General features: G+C 41.4%; 1 protein-coding gene across 6 annotated transcripts in view; it reads right to left on the bottom strand.

The window, feature by feature from the left end:
• The window catches only part of Sil1 (SIL1 nucleotide exchange factor), a 269715-nt gene that overhangs the window by 145109 nt on the left and 99159 nt on the right, over window positions 1-25447 (bottom strand). For all 6 annotated transcript variants that reach the window (XM_023703384.1, XM_023703385.1, XM_023703382.1 and 3 more), the window contains one exon: window positions 23848-23986. In XM_023703384.1, the coding sequence (XP_023559152.1) occupies window positions 23848-23986 (139 nt within the window). The remainder of the gene's footprint in view (window positions 1-23847; window positions 23987-25447) is intronic.

The following is a 25447-nucleotide window of genomic DNA, read 5'->3' as shown; positions in this document are numbered from 1 at the left end:
TGGCTCCATAATCTTCTTGATCAGAAAATTTGGAGCACAACTGAGTTGCATGTTGTTATAGTACAGGTTCTCCTATGTCCCGAGTCTTCACTGACCTTGAAAGGCTAGGGCCAAAACTGAAAAGGTCTTGGCCATGTAATTCATTCAACACTCTGTCCACAAACATGTCCTATAAATGACATTCAACAGGGGATCTCCAAACTCTCTTTCCATCCCTCACCCACCACACTTGTATTTTCAACTGTACATTTTTTACTGTAAGAGGCACATTTTCTTCAGTTTGCCCTAAATTTAGTGTCTTTGGGATCAAGTGATGCTGTCAGTTTCTACTAACCAGGGTTTGTTGAACCAATCACACTCTCCACTGTCTTCACCCTACAGGACCTAGAGACACTCAATCCACACTGTGATTAAATAATTTTCCTTCTCTGGCTTAATCTTCCATATCAGAGACTCCTGTTTCCCCCTACTCTTCTCATACCCACATCTGTTGTAGGTGTACCAGGATCAGGGACAGTGTTCTTCTCTTCAGGAAGTCAGTCCTGGTTCACCAGTTTAAACATGAAGGAGGGAGGTGTGTTTCAGAAACCAGCTCTCATCTATGAAGAAACAATTTCTGCCAGGAACGCAGTAAATGATGCTATTTATTTGCTCTTCCTGCTAGTGCATGAACACATTGGTAGTACTTCTGAACAATGCACTTTGAACATGACTTGTATTTCCATGATGAGCAAAAGTAGCAAAGAAACAACAGGAGTCATTTTTTTCATTGGAATGGAAAAACCACCTGAAATCTCAAAGAGAAATGAAGGCCCTAACACAACCCCATTCTGCTTAAGGATAAAAAGGTAATACAGAAGAGTTTACTCCTTCATTGATAAACAAATATTTATTGAATTGGTGTGAAGCAAGCACTGTCTTGGGCCCTGAAGATCTAGATGTGAGCAAAGCAGATCAAAATCTTTGTCCTCTTGGAAATATTTTTGTGTGGAAATACACAACAAATAATACAAGTAAAATACATAATATTAGAATTTATGTTCTAATAAGCAAAGTAATGTAACAAAAAAGGTAAATAAATGCTACAGAAGAAAAAATTCTTTTTAGAGAGTGAGTAGGAAAGCCATTGTTGGGGCTGGTGAGATGGCTCAGTGGTCTAAAACACCTACTTAGAACAAGCTTAGCAAAGCACAGGGACCATGGTTCAACTCCCCAGCACCACATGCCAGCCAGTGCCGCCCCCCGGTGAGCTGAGCTGGCCACACACACACACACACACACACACACACAAATAAAATTTTAAAAAAAGAAAGGAAAGAAAGAAAGAAAGAAAGCCAGCCAGCCACTGTTGAGATGGTCACTCTGAGACTTGGGGGAATAATTTTAGATTTAAAGAAAATTTACAAAAAAAAAAAAAAAAAAAAAAGAAAATTTACACTGTTGGTACAGGGTTCCTAAAATTTTCATATACCCCTCATCCAAATTCAGTTCCTCTGATACTGTCATCCTAACTGACCCTGGTCAAAGCTAAGAAACCAACATGGCACATTACTATTTACTAAATTCCAGACTCTCCATATTTTATCAGCTTTTCCATCAATGACTTCTTTCTGTTCAGGTTTCTGATTCAGAACATCAGAATGCATTTAGAAGTCATGTTTCCTCTAGTTTTATAGTTTCTCAGCCTTTCTTCATTGATTATAAACTGGACAATCTGAGGAGTACTCATAAGGTATTTTGTAGAATACAAATATAAAACCTCAAGTTGTGTCTGTCTGATGTTTTTCTCATCAGACTGGGGTTATAGGCTTTGAGAAAGAATACTACAGAGATAGAGTTCCCTTGTTCTCTCATCAGTTCAGAACATTCATTACATCCAAATCATAACACTGATCATGCTACCTTTATCACATGTACTCTTGATCCAAGTAGTATTACCAAGTATTACATTATAAAGTTAGTACTTTCCCTTCATAAAATCTAGTCTGAGGCTGACCAGATTAAAGTGCCTGCTTAGGCAGACACAGGGACCAGGGTTCAATCCCCAGCATGCCATGCCAGCCCTGCTCCCTGGGGCATGCTGAGACATTGATTGAGACTGAGCGTGGTGGTGCATGCCTGTAATCCTAGTGTTTGGGAGGCTGAAAACAGGAGGATCACTATAAGTCTGACCTGTGTAGTGAGACCTTATATACCCTGTACTAAATACTTAAAAAAAATCTAGTCTGTACAAATGAGTCACTAACTCCAGCCTGTCCTCAAAAATTTTAAATTCTATTTTTCTGGAGGGATATATATATATATATATATATATATATATATGGAATTTTTCTATAAGAAAGACCTTTTCTCCCTTATTTATATAATCATTTATTCATGTGAGTTTAGAATCATGCATACTTACTTTATACTTTGAGTTATAATCCACTACTATTGCTATGGTTTGTATATGATTTAAGAGTGTACCCCAAAGGTTTGTGTGTTGGAAGTTTGGTCCACAGGCAATACCAACATGGCCCAAAGGCAACGTTAAGGGGTAGGGGGACTTTCAAGAGGTACATAAGGAACCAGAGGAAGATGAGGGAAGAAGAGTAGGGGAGGAGAAAGAGATGGAAAAAGGGAAGAGAAGGAAGAAACAGAGGAGGAAGAGGAAGAGGTAGTCTAGTAAGATTTAATTACACCATTTAGGATATGTGTTAGTTTTCTCTTGTTGCTGAGACCAAAAAAAGCCAATACCCCAAATTAAGGAAAGAAAGGTTTATTTAGCTCATAGTTTGTGGAGGTTTTAGTAAGGCAAGATGGCATGGCATGGGGCAACAGTACACGGCAGCAGAAGATACCAAAAGCAACAAGAGCAAAAAGGGAAGAGCTAGAGATAAGACTCTTTCTGTCCCTTATATTGCATGTAGGCTACCCACCTTATGGTGGGGGTAGCACTCACACTCATAATCCCAGCATTAAGCCAAATCTACCACAAACTCTAGAAGCCTACCCCCATGACTGCATGAAGCTTTGGGGGACAGCTAGATACAAATCACAACAGGATGCTACCATAGGAAGAAATTAATTTAGTTTTAGGGGGACTACCATGAGCTCCTGACAGATGGCTGTTATAAAAGTACAAGACTGGCCCCTTTCTGTTCCTTGGCTTCCTGTCTTACCATGTGACCTCTCTCTTTCCCTCATGCTCCTGTCATTGTGATGCCATCAGATATGACATCCTCACTAGGGCAGAGTTGATGCTGGTGCCATGCCCTTGAACCTCAAAAACTGTAAACTAAATAAATTTCTTTTCTTTATATATTTCCCAGCTTCAAGTCCTTGTTATCACAATAGAAAACTAATGTAACTACCTCACTTACTTTATTGCTCAAATTATCTCAGCTTTTGCCACTAGAGGAGATTACTTCTGAGTAAAAGACCAAAGTTCATCTCAACAAATGCAAGCTTTTTTTAAAGCCACAACTAATGCCTTGTCTTCTCTGAAGTTTTTTTTTTTTTTCTTTTTCGTATTCAGTGCAGGGTCTACAGGTTCTCATTACACAGATTGGATTTGTAGTGATTCTCCAGTTTTCAGCTTCCCAAGCGCTGGGATCACAGGCGCGTGCCACTATGCCCAGTCTCAATCGCAGTCTCAGTATGCCCCAGGGGTGGGGCCAGCACAGCAGGCCTGAGGATCCAACCTCCGACCCCTGCATCTGCCTAAGCAGGTACTTTAATCTGCCAAGCTATCTGGCCAGCCCTCTTCTCTGAAATTTAACTAAATACTTTGACTCACAATGAATGAGTTGAACCAGCCCTGGTATTCCAAAGATTAACAATCCTGAGCTTCTGTAACATTTGCTCTCTATACAACAAAATACATCATTTATTTACTTGCGTGGCCTATGAAATTTACCTATAAATGTCACAACTTCCTTTAAAAATAGGATATCAGCCTTTTCTGTTCCCCTAACAATACCCTTTTACAAGTACCTGCCCCTTACCAAGTGTCTCATAAATGTGTGTATTGTTTCATGCCCATCAGTCAGTAAGCACTATGAGGTAAGGACTCATTTTTTATTTCTTCTTCACATGGTTGACACAGGTCTGGATGCACTTAAGCAAACAATCACTGCTTACTATCAGAGAGAGTAATGATGATGTCCTCATCTCTGAGGACTATACAATTATGATACAAAACAATGAAAACATGTGTTCTGCACTGGCTTTTCTATCTCATTTGAATCCATTTATTTCCTGATCAATGGAAAAACAGTGAAGGACCACATAAAGAGGAAATCCCAGGCATATGATGCTGTAAAGCAGGGCTGAGAGATACTCAAAATCATGGGGAAATTGAAACAGCCCAGAGATGCTGGGCATAAGAATGAGAAATACTCTTCTCTACTGAAAATCTTTCTAAGGATATGATCAGAGAGTTCACACAAATATATACAATGATGTTTACTTAATTATTTACAACAGTGAAAAACTGGAAGCCACCTAGTGTCCAACAATAATAATCACTTAATCACTTTAGTATAATTTGGTATGTTCATCAGCACCCAGAAAATGTTCACTGTATGCCTAATAATGTGTCACTGGCTCTAACTTTCAAAACTTCATGTCTAAAGGGAAAATATCTGTCTTAAAATAGCAAGTATAGTATGACAATGCTTTTGTAAAAACAACTGAAAAATATAGCCATAATGGTACTTTATAGCCTAATAACAGGATTTGGGTGATTTTATTGTTGTTTTTGTTATTGTTTCCCTTTGTGTTTTTCTTTATTTTGTATGTTTTCTGCTTTGAAAACATATTATTCCATCAGCAGGCCAAAAATAATCCATTTTAAAAACAAACATGTAAGAGCCAAATTCTCAACTATCTAGGCATCTGACAGCAGGCTTTTACTTCCACTGTAAAATACAAGAATCCTAAGATCCAACACTCCCTGTCACTTCCCCCACCCTAAACAACACCCAAGATAGAGAAAATGAACAAAATTTCAGAACAAGAACTTCTTAAGGAAAAGACTCTGTTGTGTGTGATGATCTTTGGTCTCCAACCCTGGAATTTTCAACACCATTAGGCATATATTTAAGTACTAAGTAAACACTAAAGGCACAAGGAAGAAATTGTGATGAACTGAGATGGCATAGCTACCAGTAATGCAATGACATCACCCCACCCAAAGCCTTCTCCACCCTACTCTAGGACTGGGTGCTCTCACTCCTATATTTGGGCCCATCAGGAGCTCTTAGAATAAATGATGACTTTTTTTGCACTATAGCTTTCATCTTCTGCCTTCTTTCATTCTGTTTTTTCACTTCTTAAAAGGTAATCTTGCCTTTCAAGATTTCAAGTACAATGAGCAGCACTGAACCAAGGTGCCACTCAGTCTACAGAGAATCACTGAGAGAATGAATTTGAATAATAAAAGTCAGAACAAGGCTATACCTTGGAGAAAAGCTTGGTATAGTACCTTCAATTTAGAACCTCATTTGACTGGCTAATGCAGTTGTTGAAGGCATTAACCTAATTTTTGCCAGGAGAGGCCACAATACAATAGTATTAACCATGGGTACAGAGGATCCTGTTCAACTCAGAGATAGAGTGGGAAGAATAAAATTAGCAGCACTGTACTTCTGGTGCAAAGGAAAGTAAATCCTCACTTTCTTCCCCTCATCACCAGCCATGTTTAGAATGAAAAATGTAAGAACAGGTAGGGAAGATAACACAAGCAGGAAGTTCAAGGGAATCCAGGACAAGAAAAGGATTCAATGAGCTCTTTTGGACTGAGAAAGTTCATCTCCAGGGATCTTCAATAAATGTACTAAAACAATAGATCTGATCATTCCCAAACTCTATGTGCTGCAGCCTGGGAAGGCTCTAGAACCTGCCAACAGGTCAGTTAGCTGTAGTCAGAAATGGAAGAAGAGGAACCCCTCAAAGGCCAGTACCTCTATTTCACAGACTCTCTGCAGACTCACTATACACAAGGATTTCCTACAAGATCTTCTTGGTAGCTGGGTTGGTCCAGTTCAGGTTTTTCCTAAGTCTTTCCTTACATGTTAGCCCCACTGAACTGGGAGCCATGCAGCTCAGGCCCTTAGCTGTGGGGCTCTGGGAAGAGGGAGGTAGTAACAATGTCTCTAGAGAAAGACTTTGAAGCATCTCATGGCTCTCTCTCCTCCCTCCTCCACTGTATCAACAGTGGCCCAGTGATGGTTCTCTAGCTAGCCAGGCTGAGGAAGTCACTCCTTTCTTTTGTTCTAACAGGTTGGTGGATCAGTATCTTGCTTTCTCTGCTCTTCCAGGATTCTCCTTGTCTTTCATTCCCCAAAGATTCATTCTGCCATCTAGTCTCTTAGCTGGAGTCCTTCTGACTTAAGTAGGGATGGTGGAAAAAAAAATCAAAGTATAACCAAGTATTTATGGTGAAAGATTTTCTAGAACTTACTGTTCCTTTTCCTTTTCCATTTACTACCAGAATATAAAGGACAGCCCAGTGTCACCAATAACTAACTTTCAACACTAGTGCTGGTAGTCAACACTAGTGACCTTGACATGTCAACTCTTTAATGACAGAAACAAAAACAATTATATATACAGGCTCTATGAATGAATCTGTTCAACATTTTATCTGAACAGGTGCTCCGTAAGGCTATGATACTTAAGGCCAAGGCATTTTGTTATGTCCTCACTCTATTTAACATAGTAACAGGTACCTAGCAAGTACTCAAACAGCTGAGTTCTTCCCATGATACTCCTTATTAAATCTCTAGGATGTTTAAGACTGCTCAATTACTAGAGGCCAACCCTTGAGGAGAAGAACATGTTGCTGAGGGTGGGAGGAACCCCGGACTCCACCCAAGTAGCATACACGATGAGGGGAACAGTGCAGGGATAGGAAGATAGGACTCGTTCTTCATATGCACAGCCTGCCTGCCAAAATTTACTGAATGGCAGAAATCCTAGATCCGTGGGTGAGCGTTTAGTCATGTTATAAATCTCCTTTTTCTAAGCAGCATGTGAAAAACTCCTCCATCTCAGGAAGAGAAGGTAGGGAGGAGGGCGCGATTTGCAAGGAAAATGGTGGTCTGAAATTGGAAGCATAGGTTTAATTCTAATGCTAGAACCACTTCTCAAATGATAGGGATAAATTCTGGAGAAAGCTGCATAGGCTGGGGGACTATAGTATGGTTTTGTATAGTAAAAATACCACTGTCCTATAAGTGTATCATCATACTGTTGATAATTTCCCTGTAAGAAGCATATCTTCCCATAGCCATAAATCAATTCCTCACTGCAATTTTAGAAATCTATACCCCCCACACACAAATTCTGCTACTACTAGATGCTCTAAATGCTTGGCACTAGAAGTACAATTAGGGGAGATTATGAGTGGTGCCCTGAGGCAGGCCATACAGGAACAGGGTAGACAGGAGTCATATACACTTTAGGAAGCTCATTTAGGGAATGGGCTGTGCATAATGCATGCAGGCCCTGGAGTGCAGACACTCCCTCCCTGTGCCCTGCTCTGAGGCAGGCTGTGAGCTGAGTCCCAACACTGGCAGATGGCTGCCCTGGTGGCAATCGTGCATGCTCCAATGGCCACCTCCTCCCATCTATACCCTTGAGCACCAGCAGACATTACTCCCAAAGAACAGTGCTTTTCTCTGGGGAAGGTAAATATTTCCATCAGAACGCAGAAGCCGGTACAAGGCAATTTTTCTCTGTGCAGGGAAAAGGAGTTGCAAACATAAAGTTGCTCATTCAAAAGAGACAGATGATCTGTGCAAGCCGAGTGGTGCCAAACCGTCTGTAAAGGGTTTGCACATCCATCAGCACAAGTGGCTGGGGGGAGGGGGCAAGAACATGGAAGGCCTACTCAGGACTCAGGAATCTGGCCTCAGAAGCCAGTCTTCATTGGAGCTCCAGGTTATCCAACGGTGCGGCAAAATGTTCAATTTCCAGCAGATTCTCTCTGCTCTCTGCAGGTACTACCAACCCTCCCAATCATACTCAAGGTCTCTATTTCTCCAATCTGTATTCACAAGGTTTCAGGGATAGTTCATTGTTCAATCTTTAGTCAGACAGTTCTCCCTCCCACCCCCCCCCTTTTTGTCACATGTAACTAAAAGAGAAATGACAGTTCACTAGTCTTATGCCTAAAATAACCTATAAAGAAATAGAGCTTATGAACTCCCCCATCAGTAATACAATACATAATTCAGAGCTCAGCCATTTGTCACAGTATTGAGTAATCCACATGTGTCCCCAGGGTCTGACAATAAAATTTGTAAATCAATAGCAAAAAAGTTGTATACCTTAGCCACTGAGTTAAAATATAAAGAACATTTTTTAGCATTGATTTTTTTTTTAAACTTAGAGAATGTGGGCTTCTAAGGATAAATACTTGTAAGGGAGTTATATGCTAAAATGAAAGACTTTATATTTTCTAGACCCCCCTAGCTGACTTCAATACAAAAATAAAAACTCCAAGATTCACATTCTCCCAATGATAATAATGGCTTTCTTCTACAAAACCTGCTATTAACATGACAGGGATGGCCACATCAGTCATAAAAAAAGCACATGTACCTTTTGTGTTCAAGAAATGCAAGCAAAACACCTGCTTTGTGCAAAAGCATGCCACTTAAAACAGGAAAGAAAATAATAAATTATTGCAATACTGGGTATGAACTTATTTTTCTTTCTTCTGGATGATCAAACACTGAGCGTAGGGGTAAGTACTGCAATCTGAAAACATATTGCCATAGTGATTGGTGCTTAGATTGAGGGATAAAACAGGCAGCAATTCAATTACATCCCAAAGAACACAGACAAGTGCCCTGACTGCCCAGACCTGTAGAGTTCTAATGCCAAATGAGTGGCCTGCCCCCCAGCTGCTATATGGCACTGCTACCAGATAACACCTGGGAAGTGGGCCTGCACTGTTATCTGACCAATTATCCTCCTAGAGCAGAACTCTTCTCAGGATGCAGTAGGTATGCAGGGGATAAAGAGGCAGGCATAGAGATTCCTTGGTAAAACCTCCCAGTAGATTTATCCCTCAATCTAAGCACCAATCACTATGGCAATATGTTTTCGGATTGCAATGCCTGAACAAAAAAGAAAAAACTTCTCATCTACCTCACACCTAGATTCCCCGAGTATTACCACCTTACTTAAGTATAGAATGCTTATCAAAACTAAGAAGTTAACATTGATAAAATAGTAGCAATAAAAGCATATACTTTATTCAGATTTTACCAATTTTTCTCTCTTCCAGAATCTAATCTAAACTACCACCTTGCATTTAGTTGTCATGTGTCCTCCAAACTGTAACCATCCTCAGTCTTCATCTTTCTTGACCTGGACACATCTGAAAAGTATTGGTCAGTTAGTCTGCAGACAGTTCCTCAGTTCTGGCTTTTGTCATGTTCACCCATTTTTAATATAACAGAAATAAAATTAGCTAACAGTTATTAAGTCATGAAGGGTAAGACCAAGTCAGGTGTTACCTGCTATGCCAGGAGTATAGCAATAGCCTCCAGTTATTTCTTTACCTAATACATCACCTGCATATCCACTCCTTTGAACTTTTTATTTAATTTTGGACTTATAGAAAACTCACAAAAAATATACAAACTTCTCGGGCCGGCCAAATAGCTCAGCAGATTAAAGCACCTGCAAGCAGGTGCAGGGGCTGGGGGTTCAATCCCCAGGTCTCCTATGCCGCCCCTGCCCCAGGGACACGCTGAGACAGCAATTGAGACTGGGCTTGGTGGTGGGCACCTGTAATCCCAGATCTTGGAAGGCTGTAAACAGGTGGATCATTTTGAGTCCAATCTAGTAGTGAGACCCTGAACAAAAAAGAAAAAACTTCTCTCTACTTCACACCTAGATTCCCACAGTATTACCATCTTACTTATAGAATGCCTATTAAAACTAAGAAATTTTTTAAAACCTAAGAAATTAATATTGATAAAATAGCAATAAAAGCATATACTTTATTCAGATTTTACCAATTTTTCTCTCTTCCAGAATCTAATCTAAACTACCACCTTGCATTTAGTTGTCATGTGTCCTCCAAACTGTAACCATCCTCAGTCTTCATCTTTCTTGACCTGGACACATCTGAAAAGTACTGGTCAGTTAGTCGGCAAATAGTTCCTCAGTTCTGGCTTTTGACATGTTCATCCATTTTTAATATAACAGAAAGAAAATTAGCTAACAGTTATTAAGCTATAACTATGCACTTAACACTATTCTAAATACTTTATGTTCACCTTACTTTTAGTTAAAATAACCCTCTGAAATAGGCTTATTACTATCTTTATTTTACAGATAATTATCTTCCATTAAACCTTTGTAAAATTAAATAACTTGTCCAACACTCCCTCGCTGTTAAAGACATGTGGACCCAAGTAAACCAATTCTATTTCTTATCTGAAAGACTTAACAAGAAAAGGCATTTTTTACTTTTTCTTTTTTCCAAAGGAGATAAATTTCTTTCCTTTAATTTCTCAGTTTACCCATACAACCACAGATTTCTTTCTCTTGGTAAAGAGCACATTCTTAAACTAAGGACAAAGTAGAGACTGCTGTTCACCTGAGACCACATTCTGCAATGATATGAGGCAAAGGGGAACTACACCAACATTAAAGGGTGCTTAACTTGAGATAATTCTTCCAAAGCCTTTATAAGTACATGGTCACAGAACCCACAGAATAAAAAAAAAAAGAAAGAAAGAAAAAAGAAACAATACATTCACTAGAATTGCTTCTTTTCCATTTCTTGACCAGAAATATCTAATGATCTACTACACAAACTGGTACCTCCTCTTTAGCATGAGGCTCTAAGAAAGCTGAGACACAGACTATTCATATAGCACTGGGGGTATGAGTCAAGGGACCTGGCTATGGAAGATGGGCTGGGGAGAATGCCAGCTGCACTCCAGGATTTGTTTTAAATGCTGTGACTTTAGATCACTCAGTTCCAAAGACTTGGTTTTCCCAAATCCCCTCTCTAGCAATGCTAATGTGTTTTGTTCCGCATTCTGACTGATCAGCGAAATACGTGGCTGGAAGGACTACTTAGAAGTCATTTCTTTGATGCTAGCAGAACTGAAAAAATATTCCTCCAGCTATACAAAGCCCCACCTCTCTATCCCTACCACCTGCCACTTGCCACTCAGCTACAGGTACAACACATCACAGCAAGGGAGGAGAGGAGACAGAGAAGGCAGACTGTGAGGGAGGGAAACAAAAAGGGCCAAAAATAGAAAATCAAAGAGAGAAAAAAAAGAGAATATAGTATTTTTCTCAAACCATCATCATTAAGCCAAGACTCTTGGATTGCACAGGGTCAAATTAAGTTAACCAATAGGTGAAAATGCAGTGACAGATGAAACTGACGAATAGGTGAAACACTGTCTTCCTTTAACTTGTCTTCCTCTTCTCTTCACTCCCTCATCCCTATCAAACATTTGCACTAAGGATGCCAAAGGGCATTCCTCAACCCTAGTACTCCAAGGACTCCTATAAATCAAATACCCCATCTGGCTGCCCATATAACTACCAGCTTCATAAATAAAGAGCTCTTTCCCTTTGAGATCTACCATACTATACCTAACTGCAATGTATCCCCCAGCTAGCTCTTGCGATAAAACACTGGGAATTACAATGCTAATGGTCTTTAGAGAACTATTCTTCTAGCCTCTCCATTTTCCAACCTAACCTAGTACGATCTAAAGTTGGCTAAACTGCCGTCAAGCTACATTGCACACAGGGCCACTTAAACACCATGTTTAGGGGCTTCTGAATCTATCCTAATGATCTTGCCTAGGAAACTAATGTGGAGCATCTTGAATAACTGCATCTGCTTGAATAATTTCCTCCTCTTCACGTCAACAACCTCCAAACTTCACATTATTTTCTTCCCACATAGACTTCAAAGAGTATTGCTCTCAGATTATCACCTGCTGTTTCTATCTTCAAAAGAACAAAAGGGTATCCTAGAAAAAGCAATGTAAACTGAAGTTCCTTCACTAATGGATCATGATCTCCAAAAGAGACCATGATAAAATGTGCCTTTTCCAATATGGGATCTCTTGAAGACTCTCTTAAATAATATATACAAAGCATTTAGCACATAGAATTTATTAAAATTAATTTTTATTTAAAATAAAAATTAAATGTTAGTTTTCTTTTCTCTCCCACCCAACTGCTAGACCAGGTTCCAGAACTTAGTCCCTCTTACTCATCTTTTTTGGCCATGAGATACTAAATAACCTCCCCTCCTTTTGGGCCAGGTTTGTCTAATAGCCTGGCCTTGCAAATCCAAGAAATGATGGGAAAACATTAACAAAATGAAGGTTATACAACATGTAAATGGCTGTAAGGGTAGTGTGTGAGGGTAGCTTTTCTTTCCTTCTTTCTCCCCCCTAGTCAAAAAGAACTTTACAAATATACCATATTACTATTCCATAAAAAACTCACCTCTGCCCAAATAAACTAATTATGGCCACAGGTAATCAAATCTGAAAAATTTCTAATCCAAAGAAATGGTTCTTTTCTTCCAAATAACTACATTATACAAATCATAAACAGACTGTTCTGGGAATTTTAAAAAATTTAAATAAAATTCAATTTTTATTTGCCCAGATCAACATATTATGAAAAACAAGGCAAGATCAACAACCTATGAGTTTATGAACAATAACAAAGCAAAACTCCAACTTGAACAGAATATAATCAGCCCAATTTGAGCACAATCAAAAAGGCTTACAGAGCCCCTGTACACAAGGCTCTATTTTCCCCAAGATCATTTCAGGTATACTAAATCAATGGCTAGCAAGACACCACCTTCACACTGGCCTTGGGCATTATCAGAGGCCTCTGAGTCTCTGAATGTTCCCCGTTTTCAGAAGAGAGAAGGCTACAGTAAGTCAGCACTCCCATCCAGCTTGCCAGGTTGCCAGTAACCCATTCTTCTTCCTCACAAAACCTCATAGGTGAGAGAAATGAAAGCCCCCTCACCAACCCCATAGACAGTCCAACAGTCCCTAGACTGATCTGCCAATTACTTCCTGGACTCCAGCTAGCCCACTGCCTGCCTGGCCACTGTCCAGGGCTTAGATTGCTTAAGAAAGTCACCAAACCCCTAGGTTCTGGCCAACTACAAAGTCAGGTTATCATATGTCAACTAGGCCCTTCTTGATGCTCAATGATGCTGACTTCTGATGCCAAAGTTATCCAAGCACCTTCCATAATGTTTCTTCTTGACCCTCCATTTCTTTTGTTTGTTTAAAATATTATATTTATTTATTTGGTACAGAGTCTCACTACAGCATCTTGGACTCATAGTGATTCTCTTGTCTCAGCCTCCCCAGTGCTGGGATTAGAGGCATGTGCCACCATGCCTGGTTTCAGTGGCCAGCACATCATGCCCAGGGTTCCAAGGCCATCATGGCATGAAGTACTGGGGATTGAACCTGGGTCCTTGCTTTTTCCAGGCAGGTGCTTACATTACTGAACTATCTCCCCAGACCTCCTCCATTTTTTGTTTTGTTTTGTTTAGACAGGGTCTCCCTATGTAGCTCAGGTTGGTCCTGAACATACCAGGTAGACCAGACTGGCCTTGAATTCACAGTGATTCTCCTGTTTCAGCCTCCCATGTGTGGGGAATAAAAGCATGCACTACCATACCCAGAGATCCTCCATTTCTCAAGCACCCAACTGAGTCTTTCTTCTTGAAGGGCAGAAGCCCATTCTTAGTTTAATGCAGAAAATTGAATACATGTGAAAGAAGCTTCTTCAATTTTTCTCTATATCTTTCTAATCTTACCATGTCCCTTTCCAGGCTCTGTTTCTAATTTCTTTTTTTTTCCCATAATTTTATTGAGAAACAAATAGCAATGAGCCAGTTTCAAATCAAATTGGTAGGACAGTTTCAATAATTAACACATTGCATACATTCTTCCTAACTGTTTCTAATTTCTAAGGTTCATCCCACTCATGAGGCCAAGACTTTTCCATCTGCCACCAAAATAACTTTGCCCCATCAATGCTCTCTTCTCTGAGATTCAAAATCTCATCGCCAACACTTGATTCCTTTCTCTTCCCTTCCACGATAACACACACACACACAGACACACACACACACACACATATTCTCTCCAAGCAGTGTCAGTGACTGCCTTTGGGAAGCCTTTCCTTCAGTCGGATTCCTTTCTGGGGGAGGGGGAAATCTTACACCATGAGCTCATGCAAGCAAGCCTCTGTCATGCAAACCATGGTCTCCCCAACCTCAAACACTACAGTGAAAGGCTGTAGGAGTTCAACAAATGGAACACGAAAAACACTAGTTTTGTTTTGTTTTTTGGTTTTTTTCCTGAAACCACCTTTTTAGTGCTCTTCTTCCATTTAGTCTCAAACCTAGGTCTATATCCCAAGAATCATTTCATCATCTCCTAGCACAGCTGCTGTCTGGACTCAATGACAGACTCATAGGTTATATTTATTTTTACAGCTTTCCATCTACTACCTTGCCAGTTCTCCTCATCTCCTGTAGCACACTTATCACCAACATCCCATTATTCCCTTTCCAGAAAACAGCTGTAATCTCACTTTTTTTTTTTTTTTTTTTTTTTTTTTAGCAAAGAGTCTACAGGGTGTTCAGGGTCTCACTACTAGATCAGACTTGTAGTGATTCTGTTTACAGCCTCCTAGGAGCTATGATTACAGGTGCGCGCCACCGCGCTCAGTCTCAACTGCCATCTCAGTGTGCCACAGGGGTGGAACCAGCACAGCAGGCCTGGGGATTGAACCCCTAGCCCCTGCACCTGCTTGTAGGTGCTTTAATCCACTGTGTTATTTGGCCAGCCCTGTATACTCACTTTCATGTGTTATTTATGTCATCCCCCTCCACTCTTACTTCCTACCTTGTCTTCTCTACCTATTCAAATACTCTCTCCCTTAAGTTACAAACTAAAATTACTGTCTCCAGAACCTGGACAAGACTAAGAATGTAACAGGTCTAGCAAAGGGCCCTTCATTCCAGCCTCAAGCCAGCCCTTGAGAGTTATTATAAGTCCTGGTTAGTCCTAACCTTGGAGATGGCCTGTCCTATCTTAGCCAGCAGGGTGAGAGGCCTTTATTAGAGAAAGGAGAAGTCAGAGCTACACAGGTTCTCTGAACAAAAGCCAAATCCTTTGAATTAAGTCTGAGACTTGGGATGGCAGCTGGCTTGCCATCATCCCTACTCAGCCTAAGTTTTTCACCACAGTCATTCTGGGAGCTGACCTTCAAAAGCTGAGGCTGTGCCACTCTGTTAAGTGCTCTTAATTAAACCTTGGAGAGAACAGGTGGATGCTAGCAGAGAAAGGGGAGGATAAGGGCCATGGGGTGAGCATTAAGCATACAAATACTTGTTAGAAAGGGGATGGCCAACAGCTGCTCTCCATCACCACCCAAATCCACAGATTGCAAACTGGACCTTCGCCCATTACATTCAGGTAATCAAGGCCAAAACCCAGGCAGGATGCTCTGGGGCCAGCACTGAGCTCAGCCAACTGGCTGTAAAGTGGCCTTAGCCTTGGCAGTTACTGCCAGGAGGTCACAGGCTTTTCTTCCCAACGCTCCACCTGCTCCCCCAAGGGCCTGTGGGATTTGGCTACTGAGGTACAACATCAAGCATCCTAGAAAACTAATTTTAAAAGCCTCACTATATGAAAAATGTGATCTGAGATGAAGAGATCTAAGCTGTCTTCATACTCCAACTCACCATCATTTTTTTCTCCCAGCACAGAGTACTATAATTTGCCAGTATCAACAAACCTGGCATCCCATCCTCCTCCAACAAACATTATTACTAAGGATCAAAGGAAACATTCTAAGTGACAACATGGTTAAAAAAGGCTGAGAGCTGACAGTAATAGGAGGAAAAGGCCAGAAGGTACATGCTGTGGTCAAAAACTACAACGAATGCTTAAATTTTAAAATTTATTACAGTAAAAGACACATTGTTGTTAATCCCTTTTAAAATACTCCCTCTTGCTTTGAATACACTTATCACATCTTCTTGCCACTTTCTGAAGCAATTCTGGAAGTCTTTTGTGTCCTTAGTTACACTGCTATTGTTGCCTCTACGTCATCAATTCAAAACATTTATCTTTCATGGTCATTTTGGCTTTGGGGAAGAGTCAAAAGTTGCATGTTGCTAGATCTGGTGAATAAGGTGATTAGGACAAGCTTGGGTTTTTATAAGCCTGCCTTTCCACTGGATGAACCTCAATAGCAGCATTTACTGTAATTTTTAAAATCACATTGTAGAAAGATACTTGCAAAGGAGTACTACTCCAAACATTCACAAGAACATTCAAGTATGGTGCTGTACACCTCTAATCCCAGCACTTGGGAGGCTGAAACAAGAGAATCACTTCAAGGTTAGTCTGAGCTACACAGTGAGCTCAAGGTCAACCTGAACTACATAGCAAGACCCTGTCTCAAGAAACCAAAATAAAAAACAAAAACAGTGGCAAGAACAATGGGATGAGTGTATTCTATATGAAGTGTAATGTTTTGAGGGGATTAGTGGCAATGTGTCTTTTAAGATAATTTTTTTAGTTTAACTATTTATCATATATAGTGATGATTCAGTTTACAAACTTAATTTGTTTTATGATTTGAGGGAATACAGCTGTGCTTGTGTTTGTGTGGGAAAGATGGCCATGTTCATTACCCAATATGGAGTCTGAGAACAGAGGCAAAATTTTGCGAAGTACTTTTTTTTTTTTTTTTTTTAATTTTAGGGAAGGGTTTACAGGGTGTTCAGGGTCTCACTACTAGATAAGACTCATAGTAATTCTCCTGTTTACAGCCTCCAAAGAGCAGGGATTACAGGCATGCACAACCACACCCAGTCTCAACTGCCATCTCAGTGCACCCCTGGGGTGGGGCCAGATCGAACCTCTAGCCCCCGCATCTGCTTGCAGGAGCTTTAATCTGCTGAGCTATTTGGCCAGCCCTGCCAAGTACTTTTGTTTCTAAACCAAACGTTTTACAAACAGAAGAACTTATGAATTGAGACTGTTGTATCTTGATTGTACCACATAGAGCTACAAGAACAACTGCATTTCTCAGGAAATCTTCAGAAGACTTAAACTAGAATATAAAAGCACTGTGCACAAGAAAGCATCAAAGATAAGCTCTCTGTTAAACACCTCCTGAAAAGTTGCTATAACAACTCATGTCCAAAAATGGAGGCAGATCACCATAAAAAACAACACTGTTTCTTCTGTCCAGCCCTGCCCCATCTTTCTAACACTATGCTTGAGCCAGAGTGCAAGACCTGGGGCTAGGGAGATGGCTCAGTAGAATAAGCACTTCCCTGGCAAGCACAAGGGCCTGAGTTCAATCCCCTGTTCTGCCAGAGTGCAAGATCATTGAACAGTCACTTCTGAGTACCATCGAAGGGCCTTATCTTCTAAAGGCATCCAAGGAGCCCCACTTTGATGAGCTACAGGGACTTATATATGAACTTCCCTCAAACATCAACTCTGTTCCTGGTATAGATGTCTGGCAGGCTGTGTGTGTCCAAGTGTGAGGAATGTCACAGAAAGGGTTATACTTGTGTGACTTGTAAGGTGACTCCTCCAGCCTCCCAAGTATAGTCACTTGCCTCTTAACTACAGAGCTGGGAAGTGGCAGAAAGCCCTAGGAGCTTTGCCCCCCAGTCTCACCTCGGTTGGAACTTGTGATATATAGCAATGCCTTGGTTCAAAAACACTTGTTTGGAAATAATTCAGTTCACAAACAAAAGCGCTGGGCAAAAAGTGCTTGGCAAAATTTTGCTTCCATTCAGAAACTCCACATCGGGTGACAAATATAACCACAGTCACACAAACAATGCAGCCCTCTTTCCCCAAATCATAAAAAAAATTAAGTTCATAAATCAAGGTACTGCTGTACTAAAAAATATCTATTTGGTCATTAGTTGGGCATAGGGACACATGCTTATAATTCTAGCACTCTGGAAGGCTGAGGGAGGAGGACTGCAAGTTTAAGCCTACCCTGAGCAACTCTAGTAAGACCCTGTCTCAAATAAATAAACGAATGAATGAATGAATGAATGAATGAATGAAGATATAGCTCAGTGAGAAGGCCCTGGATTCAATCCCCAGTACTGAAGGGTGGAGGGAGATGTTGGTATTTGTCCTTGATTCCTGCACAGTGCTTTTAAAATGGAATTCTCTGGTTGACATGACTGTATTGTGATTTATGACAAGTACTTTTCAATCTTACCTGAGTTTATGTTAACTAGGTGACTCTTTGGGGTTGTCCAGATAACTACAGGATGGGGGCTGGTCACCAGAAAGAACTCATGATCAGAGGGTTAGAACTTTCAGTCCTAACCTCCATCTCCAAGGATCATCTGTAGTCAATGCTTTAATCCATTATGCCTATGGAAACTGTATGTATACATAAACTGAGGCTTATGAATAAATCGAAGTCCTAGAAAGTGACAACCATTAAAGGGCATAGAAGCTCTACATGCTATCTCTGCACCCCTCCAATAGCACATCCTATGCATCTCTTCCCTTTGGCTGCTCCTGGGTTTTGTCCTTTATACTAAATGGGTGAACACAGTTAGTATTGTCCTGAGCTCTATGAGACATTCTAGCAAATTATAAAACTTGAGGAGGGGGTTGTAGGAATCCCCAATTAATATATAAACTGGAAAGGCTAGGGTGATAGCTCAGAGGCATAAGTGCCTGCCTGGCAAGTGCAAGGTCCTGAGTTTGATCCCCAGTACAAAAACAAACAAACAAGAACAATATATAAACTGGAGAGTCAGACATAGAGGTAGCCAGGCCTGGGACTTGTGACTGGCATCTGAAATGGAGGTAGTCATTGGAACTCAGTCCTTTAACTTGTGGAATGTGACACTAATTCCTAGGAGATAATTTCAGAATTGAATTGATTTTTTTTTTTTTTTTTTTTTGAGACCCAGTTGGTATCAGGAGGTTGAAGAACTTCTCCAAAGTTGCAAAGGACCAAAGGCCCCAAAGACACAGCCCTGCGGTCACGCAGACCATCAGGTGCTCCTTCAGACAGATGTCCAGGGCCAGCAGGAAATCAGACTCCTCTCTTAAATACTTGAAACCAGAGTAGTTGGTCTACTATAAATGAGGTTTTTAAAATTCAATTCCCTCTTATTGCTCGTGCAGATCTGAAATGATCTGACCAGATGGCTGGTGCTCTATAATTCTTGGATTGCTCTCATCAGTTGTTGATGATTTGGACTTTTTTCCTCCACCCCTCTCCCCCATGAACGTGTTCCTGTTCAGGCTTCCTGCAAGCTCTCATCGAGTGGGCTCTTTGTGCTAATGCCAGTATTTCAGAGACTCTCATAAATGCCTGAAGTCAGATCAGGTCAATAAGGAGCCCTGGGTTTGAGCCTGGCTACACTTCCCTGAGCCTGCATGGGGCCAACAGGCAACACTGGCAAATGGGCAGGATGAGGGGCCTTTGCCCAGGCTGCCTGCTCTCCTCCACTTCTTCAAATCCCCAAGGAAACAGAGATAGCAAAGGTTTATTTTTTAAATGGAAACTCCAGTCATTTATTAAATATGTCCTGTGTGACAAGCTGTCTGCAAAAATAAGTCTTAATTCATTTTCACACTTTCTATGAAGTAGATATTTTCATTCGTATTTTCAGATGAGGAAACTAAGGTTCAGAGATTATATATAATCTCATCAAGGCCACATATCTCAAAATGAGAACTGCAGATAGGGTGGAGCTTTGGCATTATAAATTTGACTAAATACCCCTCCCCTCCATCACAAGGTTAAAGAGTGAAGGCCCTGGCCTTGCCACATCATCCTTTGAGCCCTCACTGAGCACTAAACATTTCCAAGATCTCCAAAACTATGTTGGTGGTCTTTTTTCTCTGTGAGTCTATAAGCTATAGAGGCTAAGAGTCATGTACTGTTTATTATCCAGAAGACAATATTGCACAGTGATTAGGAGCTGGGGCTCACTGCCAGAAAAAACTGGGATTGAATTCTGACTCTATCACTTACTGATGGTTTGGCTAAATCATTTCTTCTCTCTGAGACTCAATTTTGCCTGTAAAAAATGAGGATAGCTATAGCATCTGCCCTCAAAGGAAGCCTGGCAGAGTCAATGCTCAGTAAATGTGAGCTATTATCTATATCTCTGGCTACAAATACAGTGTCTGGCACAAAGTAAGATCTCAGAAAATGCTCTGCGAGTAGAAGCCCTGCTGAATCTGGCTGTGACCAGAATTCTGTAATAACAAGTGCACAGGCACAAAGTCCTGGTGTGTTCAGGGTCCTATGCCCCAACAGATTTCCGAGTTTCCTGCCCAGAACCACCAGACCTGCCAGCAAACAGCTTTCCTCTGCTTGCTTGTGAACAGCTGATGCTGAAGCCACACTCAAATGCTTGCTGTGCCTCCGTAAGGTGAAGCAGATCCCAAAATAAACCAGAAGAAAGAGAGACAGGAAAATCACTTCCAGGAACAAGCAACTCCCAGGGAGGATGCTGACAGTAATAATAGAGGCATGCAGACTTTAGGAGAGTAACCTGGAGCTGCTCCAGGGCTGTGTGGCTGGTGTTCTCTAACCACCTGGCTTGCTGGGAAGGCCCACAAAGTCATAGGCTGCTCCCATGGTGTGTCAGGCTTCACCAGGCAGTCTGGAAATCCACCTTCAGGTGAGCCCAGCCAAAACCAAACAGCCCACACATCCTAGTATTCCTCTCTTCAAGGCCTACAGTAAACAAAGCCATAGTCTTTACTTCAGAGACCTGTGGAGACAGAAAGTACTGAACTGGGAGACCAAAAGTGAGGTCAGCAACTGTCAATGTAAATTGGCCATTTTCTTAAAAACTTTCAAGGCCAGACATCTCAGCAGACTAAAGTGCCTGCTTACGCAGAGCACAGCGGGCTGGGGTTAGATCCCCAGAGTGCCATACCAGCCCTGCCCCCAGGGTACACTGAGACTGTGATTAAGACTGGGCATGGTGGTAGGCGCCTATAATCCCAGGGCTTTGAAGGCTGAAAACAGGCGGATCACTATGTGTCCAATCTATGTAGTGAGACCCCATAGAACCTGTACTTAATACATTAAAAAAAAAAAAAAGTCCAAGGAGATTCTACCATCTTCCTGTGCCACATTCTGGCTCTCAAGCTAGAAATGCCCTACTGACCCCCTTCTGCTCATGTTTATTTTTAGGCTCTCATCAAAATTGCTATTGAAAAAGAGAGGGAGAATATTTTGTGACCATGGAAGTCTTTCCTTCACATCCTAAGTTCCCTTTGCTAGGCCGTAGGGATAGGAAGGCCACACACTCCTATACTTCTATATTCCTATAGTGGCATCCAATTCCACAGCTATGTGAAGAATTTACTACTGAAACCAGTATATTTTGAGTGATGCTTTCAAGGCAGGAATTGGGCAAAGGACTTTGCATCTCCCATCTCATCTATATAATAACCCATGCAGCAGATCACATCAACAATGGGGAAACCAAACAGCAGAAGGATTCAATGATTTGCCCAATATTCACTAAGTAGTAGCACCTAGCATGCAATTGGGGAGATGACAAAGGGGGGTCAAGCATTTGGCCAGGTTAAGCTATATAGCAAGTAGGTGGCTAGCCTGAACTATATCATGAGATCCTATCTGAAAAAGATACAAAAAAGAAAAAAAGAAAAGGGGGGAGGGTACAGGAAAGTGGAAGGAAGGAATTCCCTAAGTAGAAAAGGAAAGCCAGGACCAGCTCAATCTAAACTTTGTCTGTGGTTTTACCACTAAATAAATTATTCTACCTCCCCATTTATCTGCTTATTCCAAGAAGCTCCCAGGATTGGCTACATTTCTTTTAGCCTTTAGATAGCTATGTTTTAAGCTCCCAGGCAGCATTTACAATGTGCTAAGTATTAAACTTTAGTTAGAGGCTAGTTTAGATATATCTATACAGACCACTAAAAGACACATATATTAACAATATCTACACAGAACACCTCAATCCTGTACTGGGACCTGAGGATAGTTTGGCTGCCTCCTCTGGTTTGACTTCATTGTATGGAACCTAGATCACCTTATATGAGACATGAATCCAGAACAAGTGTACCACCTAAGCTCCCTTACCAGTCTGGCCTTGTAAGGTACAAGTGAAAATGCTCTCCCATGGATTGCACAGACATGACTGGAACCAGAGGTGTTTCTTCCCCCTTGTAGGCCCTCTGTGTGCTTAAATGCAACATACCACCACTCTATGGGTCAGCAGAGTTCACAAGGAGCTCTTAAGAAACTCTAAGATGAACAGTAATGTTAACAGGGTAACAAGTTCAATGTAAAATCTCTTGCCCCACTCCAGTTGTCTGGAAGTCGAGTCTCAGAACCAACAGCCCAACCCTGTAACACAGACTCTGGCTCTTCCTCCATACACATACACAGGGACTCTTTAGACAAGACCAACAGCCTCTACCACCAAGAGGGCTAGACAAGGGCCCTGGGTCATCTTCATTCTGTCTGCAGTAGGTCCAAAGCCTTCAGGGGAACTACCCAGCCACAGAACAGATCGAGAGAAAGTAGAGGCCATAGGACATCAGCTTCTGTCTGCTTCTACTCCCTACCCCTGAGAAATCTTCTACTTTTGGTCCTTAAAGAACAGAGAAGTTCATCTCTCAAAGAAGCTGGGGGAGTGCATTCAAAGGTTGGATCTGCCAAACCCAGCCTGTTCCTAAACTTACCCCTGCCCAATGCAATTAATCCCCACTGGGTCTCTTTGGTGCTTTACCACTCTTCTGTGGCAGCAACTACCTGTACGCAAGTCCAGCAGGAGCAATATTGCTACCAGAGAGCTAGGCTGGCACAGCAAATACTATCCCTGCCAGCACAGCAGCAATGGGGGCAGTGAGGACATGGTGATGAATGTCAGCAAGAAGCTGATGAAACTACATGGTGTCAGCTGCCCTGGCTTGCCATCCACCTTTGCACTGTACAGAATGTAAACAGCCTTCTCCTGAAAACAGTCCCAAGTGTCATAGTGGGCTCTAGCCAAGGACAGCTGCGATGGGAAGAAGAAGTGGGAGAATAGATCCAGGCTTCAAAGTCAGTGACAAGGACAAGTTAGCTGAAATTACATAGGACAAGTTACCTAAGCTCCAAGTCCAAGTGCCTTTACTGTAACATAAAGTAATAGTAATTGCCACTGCTATGAAGATATTATGAACATGAAACACCTAGCACACTATACCTGAATCTGGTAAATTCCATAATTGCTGGCTATTTTTAAGATTTTTTTAAGCCCTAGGTCCAGGGTTAGAAAGCTGTTCCTTCTCAGAATGCTCCATTTAAAATCCAGGCCAGAGTCAGCCCCTTTTTCTTGGCACAGGTTCCTTTAACAAAGAATACTCTTGTCCTGCACTGGTGCTCAGGACTCTCTCATGAACAGTATTTCAGCAGCACTGAGCCAAGCAGCAGAGCCCAAAATAGCATTTGCAGAGCAAGGCACATGTCACTGCCTCTCCCGTGCTTCAGAAGTGCAAGGAAAGAAAGTTTTCAATCACTTGCTCAGAAAATACGGCCACCCACCACCTGCCTTCCTTCCAGGGCGCTCAGATCCCACAATCTCTGTTCTGCTAAAACATGAAGGTTCTCAAGCCCTGAAGCAGCAACAGCTACCATTATAATGGACCAAACTGTTCCATTCCAGCAGGCCAGAGAATGGCAGCTCCTTCAAAGCAGTCCTGTGGACAAAGGACATATGCAATCTGAATTCAGAGTGTGTTTTAAAGGGACAGTTGCTAAACCTGGTACCTGGCTGAAGGGCCTGCCACTCATGGGTTGGTTGAAAGACCTCCAGGACTTCAGTGTCCATCTCCTCCTCCACTATGGTTTCTTTTTTCTCGGGCTCTTTGGTACTGCTCTTCTCTAGGTTGGTCAGCGCAAACTCATTCTGTGAAAAGAAAACACAGGCCATGACCCATTACCACAATGCTCCAGGCAAGCAGAAAGAAAACAGCCTGAGGCAGGATATTCTTCCTCTATCCTTTCTCTGCTCCCCACACATTTGTGTGCCTGCAATTCACTTCATAAGGTCAGCCTCAGAAACAGCACATGTGAGGTAATATGGTTAAATGAACACAGCATGCTGTCATGAGTATACAGTACTTTTGTAAATGCACAAAGAACAACTCTAAAGAGTCCATGCCATTTTGTTAAGTAACATAGTGAGAGAAGGATTGGTAAATGAGAGCCTTTTACTTTCTATCTGACATGCTACTACATACTGTTTAATGTTTAAAGTTCACACACATGCTTTTAAAATAGGAAAATATATTTATAAAAGGAAAAACACATATGAACAAAATAGCAAGATCTCAAATGGCTACCACACAGGTATAAAAGCTGATAGCCAAAGTGCAACTGATTCCCATAACAGGGGCTCTGATAACTCCCCTAGCCATAAATGATTTCTTGGGGGCATTCCTAACCATAGAGAATGGTTGCAAGTAGGAATGTGAAAGTCCAGTTAGGCTAAGGGAGAAAGACATCCATAATGGAAATTGCTTCCTAAAACCTGTTTCATTCCTCCATGGAGAGCACGCAGGACTAATGGGGTAGAGTCCATGGAGCACTCTGCTCAGAAGACAGCAACGCAAGATACAAAATATTATTCATTTTGCTCCTCCCTGGCCTCCCAGCTTTTCTATCCTATTTTTAAACCTGTTCTTGCATAAAAGCAGTAAGTCCTTAGTAAATTAAAAGTAGAGGGTTCCAAAGCTCTAGGAAATTTTATTTTGGAGAGCAAGAAGGATCCCACACTAGCAAGTAGAAAGGTTGTTTTAGCACTCCTACCTTCCCCGTCATAAACTTCCTTCTCTCTGTCTCTGTCTGTCTGTCTGTGTCTCTGCCTCTCTCTCACTCTTGCTCTCACTCTTGCTCTTTCTATCCTACAAGCAAGTTTTTTGGTTTGGGGTTGGTTTTTTGTTTTACTTTTTTTTGTAGTCAAGTCACCCAGGATGGCCTCAAACTTATGACCCTCCTGCCTTGGCCTTCTGAGTGCTGGGATTATAGGCATGTAATGCCTAACAAGCATATTTCTTATCATCCTCTTATAAACACAGACCTGTGCTGGGTCCTTTAAGTAGATCTCATTTTGTTCTCTCAATAATTCTAACCCTGCCCGAGTGATGTCATATGCATATGTATCTTCAAATGGTATCCCAACTCCCTGGGTCCCTCAATATCTAATCATTAATTAGCTGCCAAAGAAAAAGTTAAGGTGGTGACAACTTAGAGCTCCTCTAGGAATTTTTGCATTTTAACAAGAAATAAAGGCATACAATCTAGATGGCAGAATTTCATGATGTGTTAAGGAGCAGTAAAGAAAGTATCTTGGGCAAAAAGAGGCCTC

The sequence above is a fragment of the Octodon degus genome, unplaced genomic scaffold (genome assembly GCF_000260255.1).
Source record: "Octodon degus isolate 3935 unplaced genomic scaffold, OctDeg1.0 scaffold00169, whole genome shotgun sequence".
NCBI lineage: Eukaryota > Metazoa > Chordata > Mammalia > Rodentia > Octodontidae > Octodon > Octodon degus.
Note: the sequence above shows the minus strand (reverse complement) of the source record. Positions and strands in the feature narration are given on the sequence as shown.